Consider the following 18565-nt stretch of genomic DNA (forward strand, 5'->3'; position numbering starts at 1 on the left):
TTGGAGTAGCAAATGGACGTAGATCATTTCATTTCATCCATGGTGATCTAAAGACATCTTGGCATTGGTCTATGAGTTGGAATGAAACTGCTGGAAATAGAATGATCCCAGCCCCTTAGTCCAAAGGCACTATGGAAGGTACTGGGTGACCTCTTACTCTCACAATTAATCTGTGTACTCTCTCCCTTTCTCTTTTCATGGCAGAGCTCAGTATCTGGTGATCTTGAGCCTTCATGAAATTGTTCTAGTACTGATTTTGAAGGGCTTACCCACTGTAGTTTAAAAATTACAACCTTTCCCTCTTGCCAGGCCAAGAGCGTGTCTCAAGGAAGTGCTAAAGTTCAGCCTGGCCTTCAAGGAACCCAGCTGCTCCTTGTAGTGTAAGGCCTGAGACACTGGCAGCGCATATGTGGGGGAAAGGCAAAGTAGGAACTTAAATTCATCAACCTCTAACATAACTGCATCTCTTTCTTTAACAGATGCTTGTAAATATCACATTGTTAAACATATCTTCTCTGGAGGAGACCAAACATTTGTGCTTTGCTCCAAATATGAGGTAAAACAAATCAAATATCATCTTAAGTCTGTTCCTCTGTCCCAGCCTTCACAATGCATCTTTTTCTTTTTCTTTTTTTTTTGTCATGTCTTCCCAAAATAACATTGTTTTGTTGGAGTCCCTTCTACCTTGCAAACCTTACCAATGACAACGACTGTTACAGGGATTTCCAACTGATTAGTAGTGGCTGAAAGAGCATAGATGCATTCCTTCAGGGTCATGTCAAAGAGCAGTTGGGAAGACACTAATTTCAGTTTGATCAACAGGGAGGGGAATTATTTCCTTTGCAGATTGTAAGAAAGGGGGTGCCCTCCCTATAGGGGTCCGTGTGATTAGGGTGTAAGGTTGTGGAACGCATACACTGAGGTTCTCTGAAGACATAGGCTGCATGGAGGGCTAAATGCTTGATTGTTTTTTCTGTTTCTGTCTCCTTATTTCTTTCAAGAGGTGTTTGACATACCTTTTTGAGGCGTATTTAAAAGGGGTTTGGTACATTTAAGAAAATGATTTTTTTCTTTTTCTTTTCCTCTTTTTTAAATTATATTTGGAGATGGTCCTGTTTTCTTCCATACCCTTTTGGGCTCATTAGTTGAGCCACAGCTTCCTCATCAAGCCTGTGCAGAAAACACACTGAGAAAGCAATCATTTTTATATGGAAAACAGATTATGAATAAGAAGGAGTTGTTTTACAAGCCTTGCCTTTGCTGAAATCTGTATCTTCTCACAGAATTCCTTGCCTGCTGATGATTTCCGGACCATAAATGAAACACATTACACCTGTTTAATAAATGATGAAACTCTAGATGTCTGGAGGCAAAAGCTTTTAGAAAAGAACAGTTCTAATTCTGTCAAGTAGGTATTGGGGCACTGGACAAGCCTTTTGTTGAAAGTTTTATTTAAAGAATTTTGTTGGCTGCCATGCCATGTTTTAACTTGAAACTTAGCAGCCTTTTCCAAGTGTGTTTCTTGGTCATACCCAAGTGGGGGAGACAGTTGCCAGTCATGAGGATGACAGGTTAGAGCTCCCTAGCAAGACCAGAGAAATTTGAGGCTGCCTCAGAACATGGCTGGAATGGTGGTGGATGGAACTGGATTTAAAGTTGTCCTCTGTTATATGCTTAGAGTTCATGAAAAGGAGCAAGAAGCTTTATACAGGTTGATTAAAATTCCTTTCCCTTCCCCTGTGTGCCTGCCCTGAGAAAAGCAGAGTAGGTGGAAAGGAGGCACTGCCAACATCCTTTTAAAGAGGGATGTTACAGGATCCTGAGTGAGCCGCTTCACTGCTGTGGCTCTGAATGGAGGGGTGATTATGAGATTGCTTTCCAAGGAAAGAAAGGAAGAGAGCCGAGGGGATTTGCTGGGACATTTATTCATACTCTGTATCTCTATTTTCTTTTGTTTTCTTGCTGCAAACAGTAATGTAGTTCAGATACTGTCCTCGGCTGCCTGCTGGAATGGAAGCTTCCTGGAGAAGAAGTAAGTGGCAAACGGAGTCCAGAAGTGTCGCTTTCCCTTGAGACAAACTGGAATCTCTTTACTTCGTTCACAGTTGCAATGGGCTTTGATTTTTGTGATCAGGCAGGAGACTGGGGCAGAGAGCGGCCACTAAGGAGATGGGTGGTCAGAGCTGGATAAGGAAGGCAAATAGTCTAAGAAAGTGAATGGTGAGTGTACTGTAAGTGCCACAGAATCCCTGGAGTTGTCACAATTGTTATTTTTTCTTACAAAATGCATATAAACCTTTTTTTAAAGAAGAGGGGTAGGAATACTGACATTAAGAGAAATGAGTGATCCTGGGTATCTGAATAATCTCATGCCCAGCTGAGCTAGCTGGTGAGGACTGGTGTGTGTGTGGAGGTACACTTCAACACAGGCTGCTTTTAAAAAATACATGCATACGAGCAACATGGCAGCACTTTCCTTTTAGGTGACGTCAGTTGTGGAAACTTTTGGGCTCATACTAGCGAAAGCAGGAATTTCAAGGAGACGATGACTGTACTGGTAAAGGATTAATGGGTGTAACTAACAGTGGGTGGTGACAAGGAAGTAATATGCATAGCTTGGTGAAAGGCTGTGGGCTGGAAAGGACTGTGATGGCTGTGTCTACAAATGGTGGGGAGGTAACAGCATAAGATTAAGAGGAGGAGGAATTTTTATGGTGATGTGATGCATAATGACCCGTAGCTAGGTGAAGAAGAACCTAGTTACTTTGAGTAATCTTTGACTAATCTTTTCCAAGAGCAACTTGAAAAGAAAACAATTTACTCATTATTCCTGCTTTCTTCCACTGGTGCAATGGTTTCTTCTCCAGCCTTGTGAGAAGGCATCATGTTACCACGTCAGGGGAGTTGTGTCATGTTGGTTTAAAACACTCTGAGATTTCCAAGTTGTTGAGTCACAGTATATAGTCCCACATCTCCTTTGATTGTGGAAATGAGTGGAGTGCATGACTTGATCACCCCAATGCGGTTGTCTTTCCACCTTAATGATATCTTGGCTAGTGCAGGATTTAACTTTTACAGAAGATCTGTGACCAAATGAAGTATAAAATCTGAAGCCACCATACCCTGAGGTGAGGCTGTGTTTAAACATGCATCTTTATACATGAAACATAATATCACAGTGTACCTGGTAGAAATACCCTAGTACATACTTTCAGCGTCCTAATGCCATATAGGTCTGTTTGCAGTATAGCATTGTGGTACGCAGGGTTAGATGGAAGAGCAGCTTTTCTGTGCCTGCGCGACTGGGCATGCACCAAAGCTACTTCTGCACATCACAGCCTGGAGCTTTCTGCGCCACAGTGTGACTCTGAGGAGCTATTTCCAGCCTGGTGCTTGTGTTGTTATGGAAATAACTCTTCTACTACAGCAGGCTAAGTTTAGCTTCTCATATCATCAGAGCCACATCAGCAAACTGACAAATGTGTCTTATGTTTAATAGGTACCTTTTCCTTCCGGGGGTGTCTGATATGACACATGCTCAAGGTGACTCGTGACATATGGCTCTTGGGAAATCCTTGAGTGGAATTGTAGTAATGACCTCCTTTTTTTACTGTCATCTGCAGATCTGTTTTATCTGCAGATGGTGGTGCTGAGAGCCACTGCTACAGATGTTGAACATGCTCTAGATGCTGAGATGGGTAACTTACCTGCTGCATTGCAGGACATTTTAGCATTGCTAGATCAAGTTGTCAGATTATTGTCCTCTGTAGGCTTGCTTTCATTATCTCACTTACACAGGCATCCTGGTTAAATTACACCCTTCCACGTATAGCAGAAAGGACAGCACATGTTTGTTACAGCTAAAGACCATGTGAAGACTCCTCTCAGCTGCGCTGTGGTTTGATTGTGGTCCTGGTTTAGTTTTAGGGATGGAAAATATGAGGATGGAGCTGCCAAAAGAACTACTTTGAAAGTCTCCCCCTGTTTCTTTTTGAAATCCCTCATCTGATGTTCCCTTGTGTAACAGGCAGTGTCTTCTTGCACATCACCCTTCCCTTTCTTACAGTGTGTGCATAAACAGATTTTTCTATTAAAAATAAAGTGTGTATATCAGGCAACACAGAGAATCCTGATCCATACGATAGGTTGTTTTTTATAGGTTTTTAAGTAGTCAGACCTGTCCAGGCAGGCTCTTAGGTCAGTAAGGTGTGCTGGGGAAATCAAAGAATTTGGTAAAGTGTTTATCTGCAAGAATCCCAACCCTAAACAAGGCCCCAAGGAGTACAGAAGGGTGAATTGTCCATCTTGTGTTTAGCAAAAAGATTCCAAGTTCTGCTTTGTTTCTAGACTGATTAATTCCCTGGAGATCGTTTCTCTGTTGCTGGCTCTCAGGCCATGTCAATACACAGGGTAGTCCTGTCTCTTTTTTAAATTTATGCCAGCCTGTCTGTGATTTTTTTAAAGAATTGATGAACATTTTAAGACCAGTCCGAAGATCCCGGGGATTGATTTGAACTCCACCAGAGTGCTGTTTGAGAAGCTGATGAATTCTCAGCACTCCATTCTCCTAGACCAGGTATTGCACTTCTGGATTTTGGGTTATTCAGAGGGAGAGTAAAGACTTTGTCCCTCTGTAACATGGAAGTAACAGTAGCTTTTGAGGGGGCAGGTTGTATTTCATATTTGCAGGCTAGATCCTACATCTTCATTGACCTGAGCTAATTTCCACCTTCCGAGAATCTGGCCCAAAAGCTTGTTTTTAAAAAAGTTTTGTCCCATGGCATTGAATACTTGAAATAGCTCCTGAAATTAAGTCCTCATCTGTTATACTTGTAAACAATGAATATATGCTCTTTTCTTGCATGTTGAGTGCTTGATGGTTTTATACCAACTCAAGCACTGTTTGTACTAACACTTGATTCTAACTCGGGGTGTATCTCTCGTGAGTGCAAGAGCTGTGAGATGCGATTGTGTATGTTCTCTGTGCCATTTTTTAACTATAATTTTTAGAGGGTTTTTTTCCTGTGCATTTGATCTTCAGCTGATATAATGGCTTCAGTGGATTTAGAGTGACAACCAGTTGAAGACTTAGCCCACAATATTTTAAATGGTTTCTGAACATGTGCTGGGTAGAACCACTAACTTCAGTGAACTTTGAGACTTTAAAAGTCACAGAGTAATAGTAGTTCTTAGCTAGTGAAGTCTGTTCTCATGAAATAAGTCATGAAGTTAGGTTTGCTTGCTGAACAGATAAGTCACTCTAGCTATTAAGTATATGGCTTTGATGCTAAAAATCTCAGTCACTCTTTTGACTTTAATGCTGATAATTCCGCATCATTTGGTCTAAACAGGATGCACAATAACACCTACAGTACTTGAAGGTAAATGTAGTGGCAGTTAATTTCTGTAGTGTGGCATAAGCTAATGATGGATGGCTTTGTTCTTTAAAGTTGATGTTCTAGGATATGATCCTTTTTATAGTCCCTTGTAATTACATGTTTTCCAGGCCATGAGGGGCATACAATGTGTTGGCAGGGTCTTCTAGCTATTATGATGGCAGAAGGAGGGCCTCAGTGAAAAAAATCTTTCTGGCCTGTTTTCAGATGCCTGAGTGAATTATTGAGGGGAAAAAAAGGAAATTTTATTTCAAGCCAAATATTAATTGTGGTGAAAAGCTGAAAACTAAAGAGTTACTTTTCAGAATTGAGAATGTAAGACGTCTGTATGTCTGATTCATTCAAAGTGGGGCTCTCCCCACAGCTCTCCAGAATCGCTCCATTTCCTTTCTGTTGATTATTCATTGACCATAGCTAATCATTATTTTCAGCCTCCCTGGCTCCCCTAAAGCAGAGATGACTTGGCATATTGAATATTTCTGTGGGTGACATGGCACATCGAATCCTTATTTTAGGCATAGTGGGACCTAGATAGTAGATGCTCTGTCACCCAGGATAAGTTGCCTTCTTTTCTCTTGTTTGCTTCTAGATATTAAAGAGCTTTGAAAGCTTTTTGATTCCTCAGCTGTCCAGCTCGCCACCAGATGTTGAGGCAATGAGGATCTATTTGATTCTGCCTGAATTCCCACTCTTCCAAGACTCAAAGTATTATATAACGTTAACACTTCCTCTAGCAATGGCTATTCTGCGCCTGGATACCAACCCCAGCAAAGTTCTTGGTAAAGGATAATTCATTTTCTCCCTTTGAGCCATTTCAGACACATCCTGCTCTAAGCATCCTGCTGGGACACAAAGCGTTGGCTTTAGATTTTTCAGTCATGTTTTGTGATGGCTTAACCTTTTATTTTGTTACCACAGCTGCGATGATAACTGAGTGTTATTTGTGATACAGTTTTGTTAGCAAGGATTCGCCTCCAAAAAGGAGTGGGGAACCAAAAGCATTCAAGGAATCTACCCCCACCCCCCCAATCTAAGTTCCCATGTAAAAGCTTTTTGCATGTGCTCTGAATTTTAGGTTTAAAATATGAGGAAATAAAGAACTTGCCATACAGGTAAAATGCGAGAAGTTCATCAGTTACAGTAATACAAAACATATAAAATGCATGATAGTGTGGATAATAAATGAGAAATAAAATTCAGGTTAAGAATCATTTTAATTTAGAAATAAAATATCACTTCAAAGAACACTTACTAGGGAAGAGCCTTATCTAATTTACTTACATTCAGAGATTCAGTTCCAAAGAAATTTTTAAGGCCACTGCATTAACATAGGTTTTGTATATTGTGAAGATTAAAGATCTTACTCTCTTAAATTTAACCAAATATTGCCCACATTAAAATATCCTGTTCTGTATAAAGTAAATTAGCAAATGTACTGCTTATACAAAATTATATTGTCCTATATAAGGTACAGAAAAACCTACTGACTGTTCTCTCATCAAGCTGAACATCCCAGCTGTTCTCCTGCTTCTGAATCTTCTCATTTCTGCCCATATTATTTCCAATTAGCCTAGCTTAAGCTAAGCAGAACATACGCTGCTTACAGTTGTTGCTCATGTTTGCTAAGCTGTTACTTTCTTGTAATTTTTTGTGTTGCTTAGGATTATCTTATACCAATTCTCATATTATCCTGTCTAATGCTACGTAATGCGTTCAGACCTCCAGGAGCATTGCTCCAGTGAAATTTAGTGATTTTTGTCCTTATTCAGAGAGGGTTTGGAACCAGCTTGCCTCCTCTGCTTAGAGTTCCTAGTCTACTGTGATTGTTAGAATATAGAAATGTAAAGGATTCTCATACTTTTGCCTGCCAGAGTTTATTATTGTGCTGATATCTGAGGGAATAAATTGGTGTTTGCTTCTAACAGTAGACATGATGTTTTCCCAAGCTCCTGCTTCTACTTTGCAGGCATATTAGGTCTGGCGAAGATGCTAATAGAGCAGGGTCCCTTCAGAGGAGAAGCAAGGCTTATTGTCCTTGGCAAGAAAGAAATCAACCTTCTTAAAGAGGAGGAGTTCAGACCTTTAGCACAGATGTGCCAGGGACCCCCTCTTGACACCTGATAGAAAAGTATGTGGTACTGACAGAGAATGGACCATGCAACTATTTTCTTATCACTCATTGAGAGATAGTGAGAGAGTGATTAAAGCAATAGAGTAAAGTCATGGCTTTTCTGCAAGAACACAGCATCTTGCAAAAATCTTGAATTCAGGCTCTAGCACTAATCGGCATGGGGTCTGGGTGGTGAGTGGGGTGGTTATATGAGAGGGGAAAGGAAGAGCTTTGAGACTTCTAGTGTCTGCAGCTGACTTGTCTTACTTTCCTATTGCTGCAGTTAGAAGAGAAGTAGGGAGGTTTTCTGAAGTTATTCTTAGCTGTATTTCCCTATTTTCAGCTCTACCCCCTTATTTAGAAGAATACTCTGTGGCCTTCAATTTAATATTTATATTGATGTTTCTCTCCTTTCCAGATAACTGGTGGTCTCAAGTGTGCCCAAGGTATTTCCTGAGGCTAGTGGACCTCTATAAAGGGGCAGTGGTATACCTCCTCAGTGGAAGAAAGACACTGTTGATCCCGGTCCTGTTCAGTAGCTACATTACAGCTGCTCTCAGACTTCTGGAGAAACTCCACAAGGTAAGAGGGAAGCCTGGGTGTGAGTTGGCTCCAGATGATTCACAGTCTTGTCTCTGCCCTTCACTAGTTGGCAGGGGCAGAGTGGTCACAGCCCCAGCTTGACAGCTGTGTCATTGCCCATTGAGACACCACAAGAAGGAAGATGTTAGTGGCTGTCCTGAATTCAGGGTGCTCGAAGACTGTCCAGTTCTGTCTCAAACACTAGGAAGAATTTACCTTAGAGAGCTCCACTGCTGAACCACCAGATTGTGTGCCATTGCTCTGGCACAAATACCTGTTTCATCATCCTTTCTGCTCCCACTGCTTTGGTGCTGTTTACTCTGGTTGAGGAGGAGGGAGAACTAAAAGAAGCAGTAGGAAAGAAGGGTTTTTTTGACCATGTTTTGCATCATTACTTATCTTGATTAGTTCATAGTAAAATATAAGGCACCTCAGTTATTTGCAAGGCTTTCTGAGGCCTAGTGTTGCAAGCTGCTGCATTTGATTGTACCTGAGCTGTGAGGGGAAGCCTTTTTGAAGAAAGCAAGCCTTCCTGGTCATAGAAAAATGCTGAATGCATCCATATTTTTAAAATCTACTATTTTTTTCACTAGGTAAATCAGAAGGTTAAACACGTAGAATATGATAAGTTTTATATCCCTGAGATTTCCAGCTTGGTGGACATTCAGGAGGATTATCTCATGTGGTTCTTGCATCAGGCTGGAATGGTAAGAGGTTTTATGTGTAATCATGAAATAGCTGTCCATGTTTGTCTCTCTGGTCTTAAGAGATCTGCATTTTTAATATCCTTAATAAGAGTATAATGTATACAGTATAGAAGCATCTATATGTAAGCTCTCTCAGATTTGGGTCCTTAGTAGCTTGACAAAGTTGCCTTAAAATAAGGCCATCCGAAAAGCTAAAGCTAACAATATTTAACTAATGCTTGTAACGATCTCTGTGATTATTCATGCGAGTCCCATTCAATCCCTGCACAAGGGGATTAATTCAGTCACTGGATCCTTTTAATGTAATCAACACCTCAGGAGCCGAATCCTGTATTCTAAAATTATAATTTTTACCCTTTACTTCTGCTGTTTAGGCAGGTATTGTGAATAATGTAGCCAGTGATCTTAAAATCTTGCTCTGTAAGAGGAGGCAGTGTGGCGTACTGGCTAGGGGACTGAACCAAGACTCAAGAGATGTGGGTTCTATTCCTGGCTCTTCCAGTAACCTGCTGGGTGATCTTGGGTAAGACCCTTCACCTCTTTTATGCCTCACTTTCCCATCTGTAAGAATGGAGATGACTAAACTGAGGGCTGGAAAATGCTGTGTAGGAGCTCAATAAGAATAATTATAGGAAGGAAAGAAATCCCAAATGTGAGAAAACACCAAAAACATCCATCAAGGGATGCTGCAAGAATAAAACCTGACTGTAGCAAGGATTTTTGTGTGTGTTTTTATGAACTTTGTAAATGTTGTGTGTGCTGTGCCCCCTGTCCCTGCCTTCCATCATATAAGTAGTGCTGCTCTGTGCTTGCTTTCAGTGAGTGGAGCAATATAATATTGACTCAATTTTATGTAACAGTAATAGATAAAAATGCATCAATATGCCTAATAAGAGGAGTAAGTTATGTTGCTGGAGTGGTCTTATGTTGTCATGTTGTGGCCTTACATTCTCTCCTGTTGTTTCACATGGTCTCTGCCTTGGGGGTGTTTTTCTTGTTTTTCTTCAGAAGAGTGAATTTCACCCATGGCAGGCTAACACAGGCCTCTGTGTCAGGTAGTCCTCTTAGTAATATTTGATGCACAAGTTTTGGATTAGAACTTGTGCATTTCCTTGAGAAGGAATTTCCTGTGCTTCTCCTTAAGAAGAAAAAAATGGCTTGTTGGTCCCAGAGGAGATAAGGTTTCTTTGGGTTGCCTTTGAACTAGTCCATCCTAAAAAAATACAAGACACAAAATCGACAGAATGAAAGATTTATATATTTTTCTTTTTTGCCTTCGCAGAAAGTAAGACCATCTATCATGCAGGTAAGAAAATTGCTCTTCATGTTTCTTGTTTGAAGAAGTGCTTATCGAAGCTGCAAATTGGGAACCAATCTACCTGCCTTTCTTGCAGGACGCTGTGACACTCTGTTCTTATCCTTTCATCTTCGATGCTCAGGCTAAGACCAAGATGTTACAGACAGATGCTGAACTACAGATGCAGGTAACTTTTCTCTCTTCCAGTTTTCCTGTCCTGTTTCTTTTTTCCCACCTTTCCCATCAGCGCCTGCAAAGGATTCACTGGGAGTTAGTGTGCAGCATTTCATTTTTTCTGTGACAAGGGAGAACGAAGTAGCTGGAGAACCTCTTTGCCCTGGGTACTGCAGAGGCAGTTCCTGGTTTCTTCCACTTCAGTAAGCTTGGTAACATCAGAACTGCCAGATGTGGTGGAAATTTAAACAGAATACTGTGTATTTGTGGTCGTCTAAGGGTAGAAGTAAGGTGAGGTCTCTACTAAAGGAGCTGTAAGGCTGGAAAAGCAGACAGGCTTTCAGGTAAGTGGGTTCCTTTTTGAAGTTTCTGCCTGACACAGAGGGTGTGATGGTCAGAAACTGAGGCTTGAGGTCCAACTCACAACCCGTTTCATGGTTGCAAGCAGTGGCTCTTGTCACCAGCTAACACATCTGTCTGCAGTGAAGGGCGCAGAACCTGGGTGCTCCAGTAGTGGAGTCACAGCAGCTGATCAGCTCTGGCTCTGGTGCCCTTACCCTCTAGGTGGCAGCCAAGCTATGTCCCAGCCAGGCTGTGACAAGTACAGCTGGCCTGCCCTCTGTGCCAGTGTAAACTGCTCAGTGCTAGCTGACATTGCTCATGCAGGTGGCCCCTGAGAGGGGCAGAGTGGTGGTCACTGGTCCTGAATCCAGTGCAGGTGGGGTCAGGGACTAGTCCAGTCCTCTGAGAAAGGAGTTTGGCAAGGTCCTTGGTTGCCAGGTTTCTTCAGAGTGGAAAACTGTCCTCAGTTACTCACGGCCGTGGTGCTGGTCTCATGTAGGATCCAGCTCTTAGGTTTTCTGTGGCCACTCAAACACATGGTCCCTGGCAAGAAAGAGAAGGCTGGGCCCACACTCACTTGACAGCGTGGGTTTGGCTTCTGATGCTGTCATTTTTGCAACCCTCTTCCATATATTTCCAGCTCCCTAGAATGTGATTGTGAGCAGTGCATTGCTGTGAGAAGGGTATCTGCCTTGCCTTGGCAGGACAGCAGTCTGGCATAGGTTTTGTTGTCCTGAGAGACAGGATCTTAATGAAGACAGCCACTAAGAGGCCACAGAAACAAGTAGTTTTGTGAGTGCTGGAAGAAAAGAAGCCTGGCTTCCAGTGGATTTCTGTCTCATGGTCAATTAACTTTGTAAGTGAATTATACAGTGTGCATTTGTCACTTCCTAGAATCTGTGAGTGAGAATAAACACACTATGTGTGGTCAAAACTTTGACTAGAATTTGTGCCTTACCCAACACCAGAAAATCCATGTAGGTGAGAACTTTGTATTGTGTGGAGTGGGTTCCCTGGTGCCTTGCAAGTTGCAGTTGTCAACTGGCTCCTCGCCTGGTATGTTAGTAATTCTGCTGTCCCTCATGGACTTTCTGACATCTTTTCATGGTTCTTTTCACACTGAGTTTCTTTGCTCAATTAAGAGCGTGAAGAAGGTCTCTTTCCTCTACCTATTTGCCTTATGTCACATAGTGTTCAGGAATTTAATAACTCCTTGGCTCCAATTTGATTGAAGTAAGTCAGTGGACTCAAAAGGTGTGGATGTGGGAAATGGGGGGAAATTAGGCACACATGCATGTACAGAATGGGCACAGAATCCTTGTACTCCTGCAAAAACAGACTAAAGGAGTAAGGAAGAAAGGAACACCAGGCATATGGTTACTAACTTTTCCTTTCAGAAGAAGAAAGGAGTAGAACAGCAGCTGTTTTTTCACACCTCTCTCATGTTTAGGTGGCAATAAATGGTGCAAATTTGCAGAATGTCTTCATGCTTCTCACCCTGGAGCCTCTGCTGGTCAGAAGCCCTTTCCTGGTACTTCATGTCCGCAGGAGTAACTTGGTTGGTGATGCTTTGAGGGAGCTGAGCATCCATTCAGACATTGATTTGAAAAAGCCTCTTAAAGTAAGTCTTCTCCATTCCTTCAGCACTCGCTCATCCAGCTGACATTTCTGCAGCCCTTCTGCCCTTCACACTACCACTTCAGCAGTGTACATTGGCTTCTCCATGTCTAGAACACACAGGAAAACTTCATCTAGTCAGTAGAGGGTTGAGTCTTTCTCCTCCCTGACCCCTGGGATGTTTTGGCAATGGTCGGTTAACAAAACATGTAGAGTTTGCTTTCTGTTTTGGGGGAGTTTTCCTGGTGTGTCTACTATATAAGGGAGAGGGGGAAAAACATTTCTCTGTTATGATGCAATGTCTTTTTTGCCATTCTACAGGAATAGGCCACTCACAATAGGATGTGTTTTACCCCTTAGAGGTTGCTACAAAATTCATGTCTGCTAGAAGCAGCTGTGGTAACAATTGCTTGCAGAAGAGAACGGTTGTGTTGCTGCTCCTTTTGTAGGAAGGACAAGTGGCTATTTATGATTTAGTTACCATCCATCATGAGAAAAATGAGGAGTTAAACATTTTTCAGAATACCAGATTTGCTGGTTCCTGTTCCCTTTCCCTCTCTACAAACAAAGCACTGAAACAGGCTCATGGGCTGAGGTGGATTTGGTTATGTCAGATGAACTGCCTTGCATAGCTTCCAATTAGAAATACATCTGATTCACTCAGTGGTGTCATCTCTGCATCCTTGTTACTGACCAGCTTTTCCTGCAGGTCATCTTTGATGGTGAGGAAGCTGTTGACGCTGGAGGGGTGACAAAGGAATTTTTCCTCCTATTGTTAAAAGAACTGCTCAACCCCATCTATGGCATGTTCACTTACTACCCAGAGTCAAACCTGCTGTGGTTTTCAGACACGGTGAGCCCTTGCCCTGTATACACACTGCTTGAATGAATATGCTCCATTTGAGTGACAAGAGAGTTAGTGGCAACTGTGGGAAAGTAATGATCTTCCTCCCATTTTCCACCCACGACACAATGTGAGCTCTATTTCCAGTCAGCATAAATTAGTATAGGTCTATTAACTTTAACAGAACTGTGATAATTGTGCCTGTTAAGAAATTGGCTCTTTCTCTTTATTCTTATTCCATAATAAAACATGTATTAAGTATCAGATGACAGTTTATAATGGAAGGGTTAATAGAACTCTCATTATCATGAATGTGATAATCATGTGCTGGTTTACAGGACCAGAGGCTTAAGTTGTAATGACATTAGAGTTCTGTGCTTCCCCTGCTATTCACATAATTGCAATCAATCCACTTATTCATGCATTACTATCACCTTCAGGGTCTAAACTTGTTAATGCTTTATGTCAGGGAGCTCCTAAAAGGCAGGAAACGTGGTTTGTAGCGAAAGTTGGTTTGTTTTGGAAGGGTGTGAAGTGCAAGTTCTCTGCCTGTCAGATAGCATTATGCTGGAGGTGATGGTTTGTGTCCTTTTTTCTTGCTCTTTCTTGCTAGTAAGATGGAGAACTATGTTGTCAGTCTCCCCTTCGGGTGTAGCTGCTCTGGTGGGGGTTCATTTAGTGCATTAGTTATATTTTACAAAGAAGGAAATGACATGGTACCTTTTGTAACTTGTAAACAGTATTACAGAGCAATTACTCTTCATGTTCATGATGTAAAAATAGCAGTGTCTTTTGACACTAAGAAAAATGACAGTGTAAGCACTGAAAATATCAGAATCACTTACTTGCAACATTTAACAAATATAGGCAGAACCGATTGTGACTGACATCTCAGTGTGAGAGTAAATGTGGGAAGGAATGAAGACCAATATACCAACACCTACCTGTATTTGCTTAGGTACTGCTATGGTTATGCATAAGTTTTTAATAGAAAATAGGATTGGGGGAGGAGGTAGAGGTGTTGCATGTTTTCTTGCAGTACATAGATGGCAAATGTTGAAGCCTCATTGATGTCTAAATCCAGAAAAATGTAATAAGAAAATAAAAGACAAAAAAGATGGAAAGCAGCTGTAGCTATTTGAAGCTGTTTCTACAGCTAATCATGGCTTGCAAAGGTAATAGATCTTGTTTCTGAAGCCTCAATCCTGTGCCACAGTCCAGCAGGGCCAGGATCAAGGAATTCGGGACCAAACTGGGACCTGATGGGAGCACTTTGCTTTTGCTGCAGCTGAGAAAGTAGGGGCCAGCTTCTTAGTGTTATCACCTCATGGGGATAAGGGGTACTGTGCACTGCACCAGTTAGTGTGTCTCATCAGGATTTCTGTGCATGGTTTTGAAGTGTTTTGTAGAACACAACTGGTTTCACTTGATTGGCATCATATGCGGTCTTGCAATATACAACTTCACCGTGGTAGACCTGCACTTTCCCTTGGCTCTGTACAAAAAGCTCTTGAATGTGAAGCCGTGCCTAGAGGATTTGAAGGAGCTGTCCCCTACAGAAGGAAGGTATGAAAAACAAAAGGGCAGCCATTCTGGGAATGGAAACCATCCATCTGGGAACAAGAAATGCCAAACTGGATAATAGCTGTTCAGTAAGCCACCTCCTGATCCATTTCAGTGACTGATTAATTTGGGGGCTGTGATCCAAGGAAAGTACTTAGGCACATGAGGAATTTCACAGGAGCCATCTCCTCTCCCACAGGCTGTCAGGCCTGTGTACTCAAGACTCTAACCCCTGCACCCACCTTCCTGACCCCAAAAAACTGGGTATCAAAATGTCCAAAAGATACCTACCATACATCTTAGAAAGCAGGGAGTGGGGGCCTGTCACTCCACAGTGTGATTGCATGCAGGATCCCAGATCGTGGCCTCAGCCTCTTCCCCCGGCCAGGCTTGGATTAGTGAGCAGGTCTGATGTGTGTTTCATGATGTAGCCCAGGATGGGAGCTGTGTGGGGGATGTATGTGTCCCTGTGGGCAACTCCTCCTCTGTTGTCCTCTCCTTGGACCACCGTAACTCTGACGTGGTCCTATGCTAGAAAAGAAGTTGAACGGGGTGAATGAATGGCTTTTCCTAAACAGGATATTGAATGTTTTCTGCATAATTGCATGGGGACTTTTGTTCCCTCTGACACTGAGAGGTTAAGATCACATTGTCTGACTGCTGTTTCCTTTTTTCTTCTGAGCTGCTGTCTGATTTATCAGCACAAAGCTGCAGCTGCCTTTAACAATAATGAAGTAAAACGCCAGGAAGACAGCAGCAGGATTTAGAGGAATAGGAGAAGAATAATTTGAACATAATGGGGATAGAGATATAACTTCCCACCATCTTTACTTCCTCCGTTTCCTCAGACCCTTGTGTGGTGTTTATACTATCTAGCAGTCCTTAAGAACTAGAAATGTAAGTCTGTTCTGAGGTCAGAATCATTGATGGAGTTCCTTATATGAGGTAGGTATGGATTATATTGATAATTTATGTAGAGTGGCATTTATCCTGCTTCTAACAAAACATCTCTGTGTTTGGGGCATATTTCTTTCTTGCCCCTTCAAGTGACTCAGAGTTTCTCTCTTTTGTAATCCTATTACCCAGATGTATGATGTTGTTTACTTTTGCTGATTTTCTTTTCCCCTTTAAATGTATGGTTTTCTGAATCTCTGATTTTTTTTCTCTTCTTTCCCTACCTCTCTTGTAGGAGCCTTCAGCAGCTTTTAGATTACCCTGGGGAAGATGTAGAAGAGACGTTCTGCTTGAATTTTACAGTAAGACATATTTAACATGTCAGTGCTGTGGTTGTTTGGTACAGTTGAAGCCCATCTACTTATTCATGTATATTGTAGTTTATTCCTAAGTATGCCTGTAGCACATCTCATACATTTCAGAAACGTTAAAATTCTTTGCTGGCAGCTCCCTTTTTCTTGTTTGTGCGGTCATGAAAACTCAGCTAATGAGTCGATAAGCTGGGTAGTTTTCAAAATAGCCGTGTTGTCACTGTGGCACATGATTTAAATGCCCGTGTCCGACTTCTCGGCCACAAGACAATAAGAAGTAGATTCCTAAGTCCCCCTTGAAATGGAAGTTAGGCTTTGACATCACTGAGTAGATTCTTGGAATGTTAACACAATTTAGAATTTTCCTTTCTGTCATAATATTAATATTTTTTAACTTAAAAGGTTGTAGTGAATGTGCTTGGTCAGACTTTCTTAGAAACAAAATGCTGGAGCCTACTGCTAGGTGACAGACTGAGGTCTGCATTACTGTGCTACTAGGGTGGTAGAAGAATTTGTTTCTAGCTAGTAGCCTAGAGACAATAGTTTCTATAATGGAGTGTTGATTCCCCAAAATTAAGAGCCAAATCTTTATGTATATTAAAATATTAGGTAGGTCCCTCATCATATGCAAACATGTAGAACCTTGCAAAGAAATACAGCATCTTTATTTGTTTCAAAGTCCTGATGCTCTAACAGACTCTGAGTGATGGGTTAATCTTGGGCCTGGTCTGGGCTTGTGGCTGTCTGTCTGGGGCTGGCCTGAAGTAAGAACAAGGTACCGGAAAGCTCTACTATACACTGTGGAGAAAATACTAGCTGAGCTGGGAGAATGTTGTCCTCTGCCTTGTTTAATAAAGGACAGCACATAAAATGAAGTGTCTTGTATCAGACTAATGTCTGGAGTCATTCAGACCTGAGTCTGACTGTGTCTCATGCAGGTCAGAGCTGCAGTTTAGGGTGAGGTAATGAAACCATAATGATGGTGATAATGAAAATGCAAACTATTTTAAAAGTATACCTTTAAAGTAACCTGGTAGAATTTTCTCCAGATTCGCTTTTCACAGAAAAGGGCATTCTCAGTCTGTCTTTCTTCCACTTCCTATCACATAATACATACACACATACAGACACGTATGCTAAAGCCTTGAAATAAATGAATAACTGATCTCCATGTTTGTCAAAATCTGTGGCTCTTTTGTGTATGGCAACTTGAAAATTGATCCTTTTGCATTTTCTCCATGTGACCAATTGTGTGTGTACTGAGTACATTTGTGTTGGTGCCATTCTAGGCCAGGCACAAGCAGCAAATTGTCTGTGGTCATGCAGTCTTGTAGTGAGAACAGATGAATTAACATACTTACCTCCCACTATAAAAAAGGGAGTCCTTTTTATTGTCAGAGCATGTGGTCTTTAGTTAAATATAGTTTTGGTAGTGATCAATCCCTTTTTTTCCCCACAAGAAATTGATACCTAAATACCTAAAATACCTTTTGCCAGGTATGACAGGTATTTTAGGAAAATACCCAAAAGGGTAACTTTGTTCCCTTCCAAGTTTGCATTTAGGCTTAATAAGAAGTCATACAGCAAACATAAATGATAAAAAATGGTGAAACATACAGGGCATTTGCAGCAGAGAAAAATTGCTTTGCATATGCCCTTTTCTCTGGCCTCTCTACTGCACCCTTCACATACCAGTAATCAGCTGTGAAAGAGGACCTTGTATCTTTTTGCAGGCTCATGGCCTGGAAAGTACTTTTGATAAAACTAGTTTTCTGTTTTTGTATAGATCTGCAGGGAAAGCTATGGTGTGACGGAGCAGAAGAACCTGATTGAAGATGGAGACAAAATTCTGGTGCAGAAGGATAATAAGTAAGTGGAGCATATGTGGGGATGGACTCAGATTTGCGGTGAAGTCAGACACAATGGCACAGGAAACTTGGCTGAGATGAAATTTGGGAAGAGCATTAGAAATTACTATGAGCAAATTCTAGGACTAGTTGTTCAAAATTATTACACATCCATGGCCCTTACATAAACAAGAAGGTTTTCAGCATCTTTCCACCCATGTTTGGAAAATGTCCTACACCCTTTTGAATGCATATCTTCCCTGTAAAAGACCTTCACATGCACCCTTAGCACAGCTTGCACATGGTAAATAGAGATTGCAGCATGATTTGGGCCCTTGAAAGTTAATCTCCCTGATTGTGTTTACAGGAACTGTACGTGACCAAAAACCAAAACTGAGACTAGCAAACTTGTTTAGACTATTAATTCTGGAGCAGGAAGCACATTCCCTTGTGTATGCCTGATAGAAGAGAGGACCACCATCCCTGATTAGGGACCCAAGGCACTATTGTACATAAATAGACTCCTTTCCATTTGACTGACCCCCTGAGAGTTATTACCAGCACAGTTACCACTCCCCCCCTTTTTTTTTCCCAGCTGCTGAACTGTTTTCTTCTTGTAATCCTGTAATTGGATTTCTACAAATGCCTTTCTTTCTTGAAGCAGCATTCAAATTCTTTCTCTGCTGGCAAAACAGTGTGATCCAGTGATTAGTCAGCAGCATGGTTAGGGGCTTATACTGGGGCTGCTGAAGACCTTGCTGGCAAGCCTGGAGATGAAGTCATTTCCTATTAATCTGATTATTTAAAAAGGTTCAGATTGT

The 18565-nt window shown here is 41.6% G+C and overlaps 1 protein-coding gene across 4 annotated transcripts in view; it reads left to right on the forward strand.

Annotated features, from left to right (window-relative positions):
• HERC3 (HECT and RLD domain containing E3 ubiquitin protein ligase 3) overlaps positions 1-18565 on the forward strand; it is a 54940-nt gene that overhangs the window by 27522 nt on the left and 8853 nt on the right. For 2 of the 4 annotated variants that reach the window (XM_067297521.1, XM_067297524.1), the window contains 14 exons: positions 480-556; positions 1284-1408; positions 1973-2032; positions 4465-4576; positions 5986-6175; positions 7925-8088; positions 8682-8795; positions 10078-10101; positions 10190-10279; positions 12059-12229; positions 12935-13078; positions 14469-14635; positions 15822-15888; positions 17684-17766. In XM_067297521.1, the coding sequence (XP_067153622.1) occupies positions 480-556; positions 1284-1408; positions 1973-2032; positions 4465-4576; positions 5986-6175; positions 7925-8088; positions 8682-8795; positions 10078-10101; positions 10190-10279; positions 12059-12229; positions 12935-13078; positions 14469-14635; positions 15822-15888; positions 17684-17766 (1588 nt within the window). The remainder of the gene's footprint in view (positions 1-479; positions 557-1283; positions 1409-1972; positions 2033-4464; positions 4577-5985; positions 6176-7924; positions 8089-8681; positions 8796-10077; positions 10102-10189; positions 10280-12058; positions 12230-12934; positions 13079-14468; positions 14636-15821; positions 15889-17683; positions 17767-18565) is intronic. The other 2 variants (XM_067297522.1, XM_067297523.1) reach the window with 2 other exon arrangements.

Source organism: Apteryx mantelli, chromosome 5 (assembly GCF_036417845.1).
Source record: "Apteryx mantelli isolate bAptMan1 chromosome 5, bAptMan1.hap1, whole genome shotgun sequence".
Taxonomy (NCBI): Eukaryota; Metazoa; Chordata; class Aves; order Apterygiformes; family Apterygidae; genus Apteryx; species Apteryx mantelli.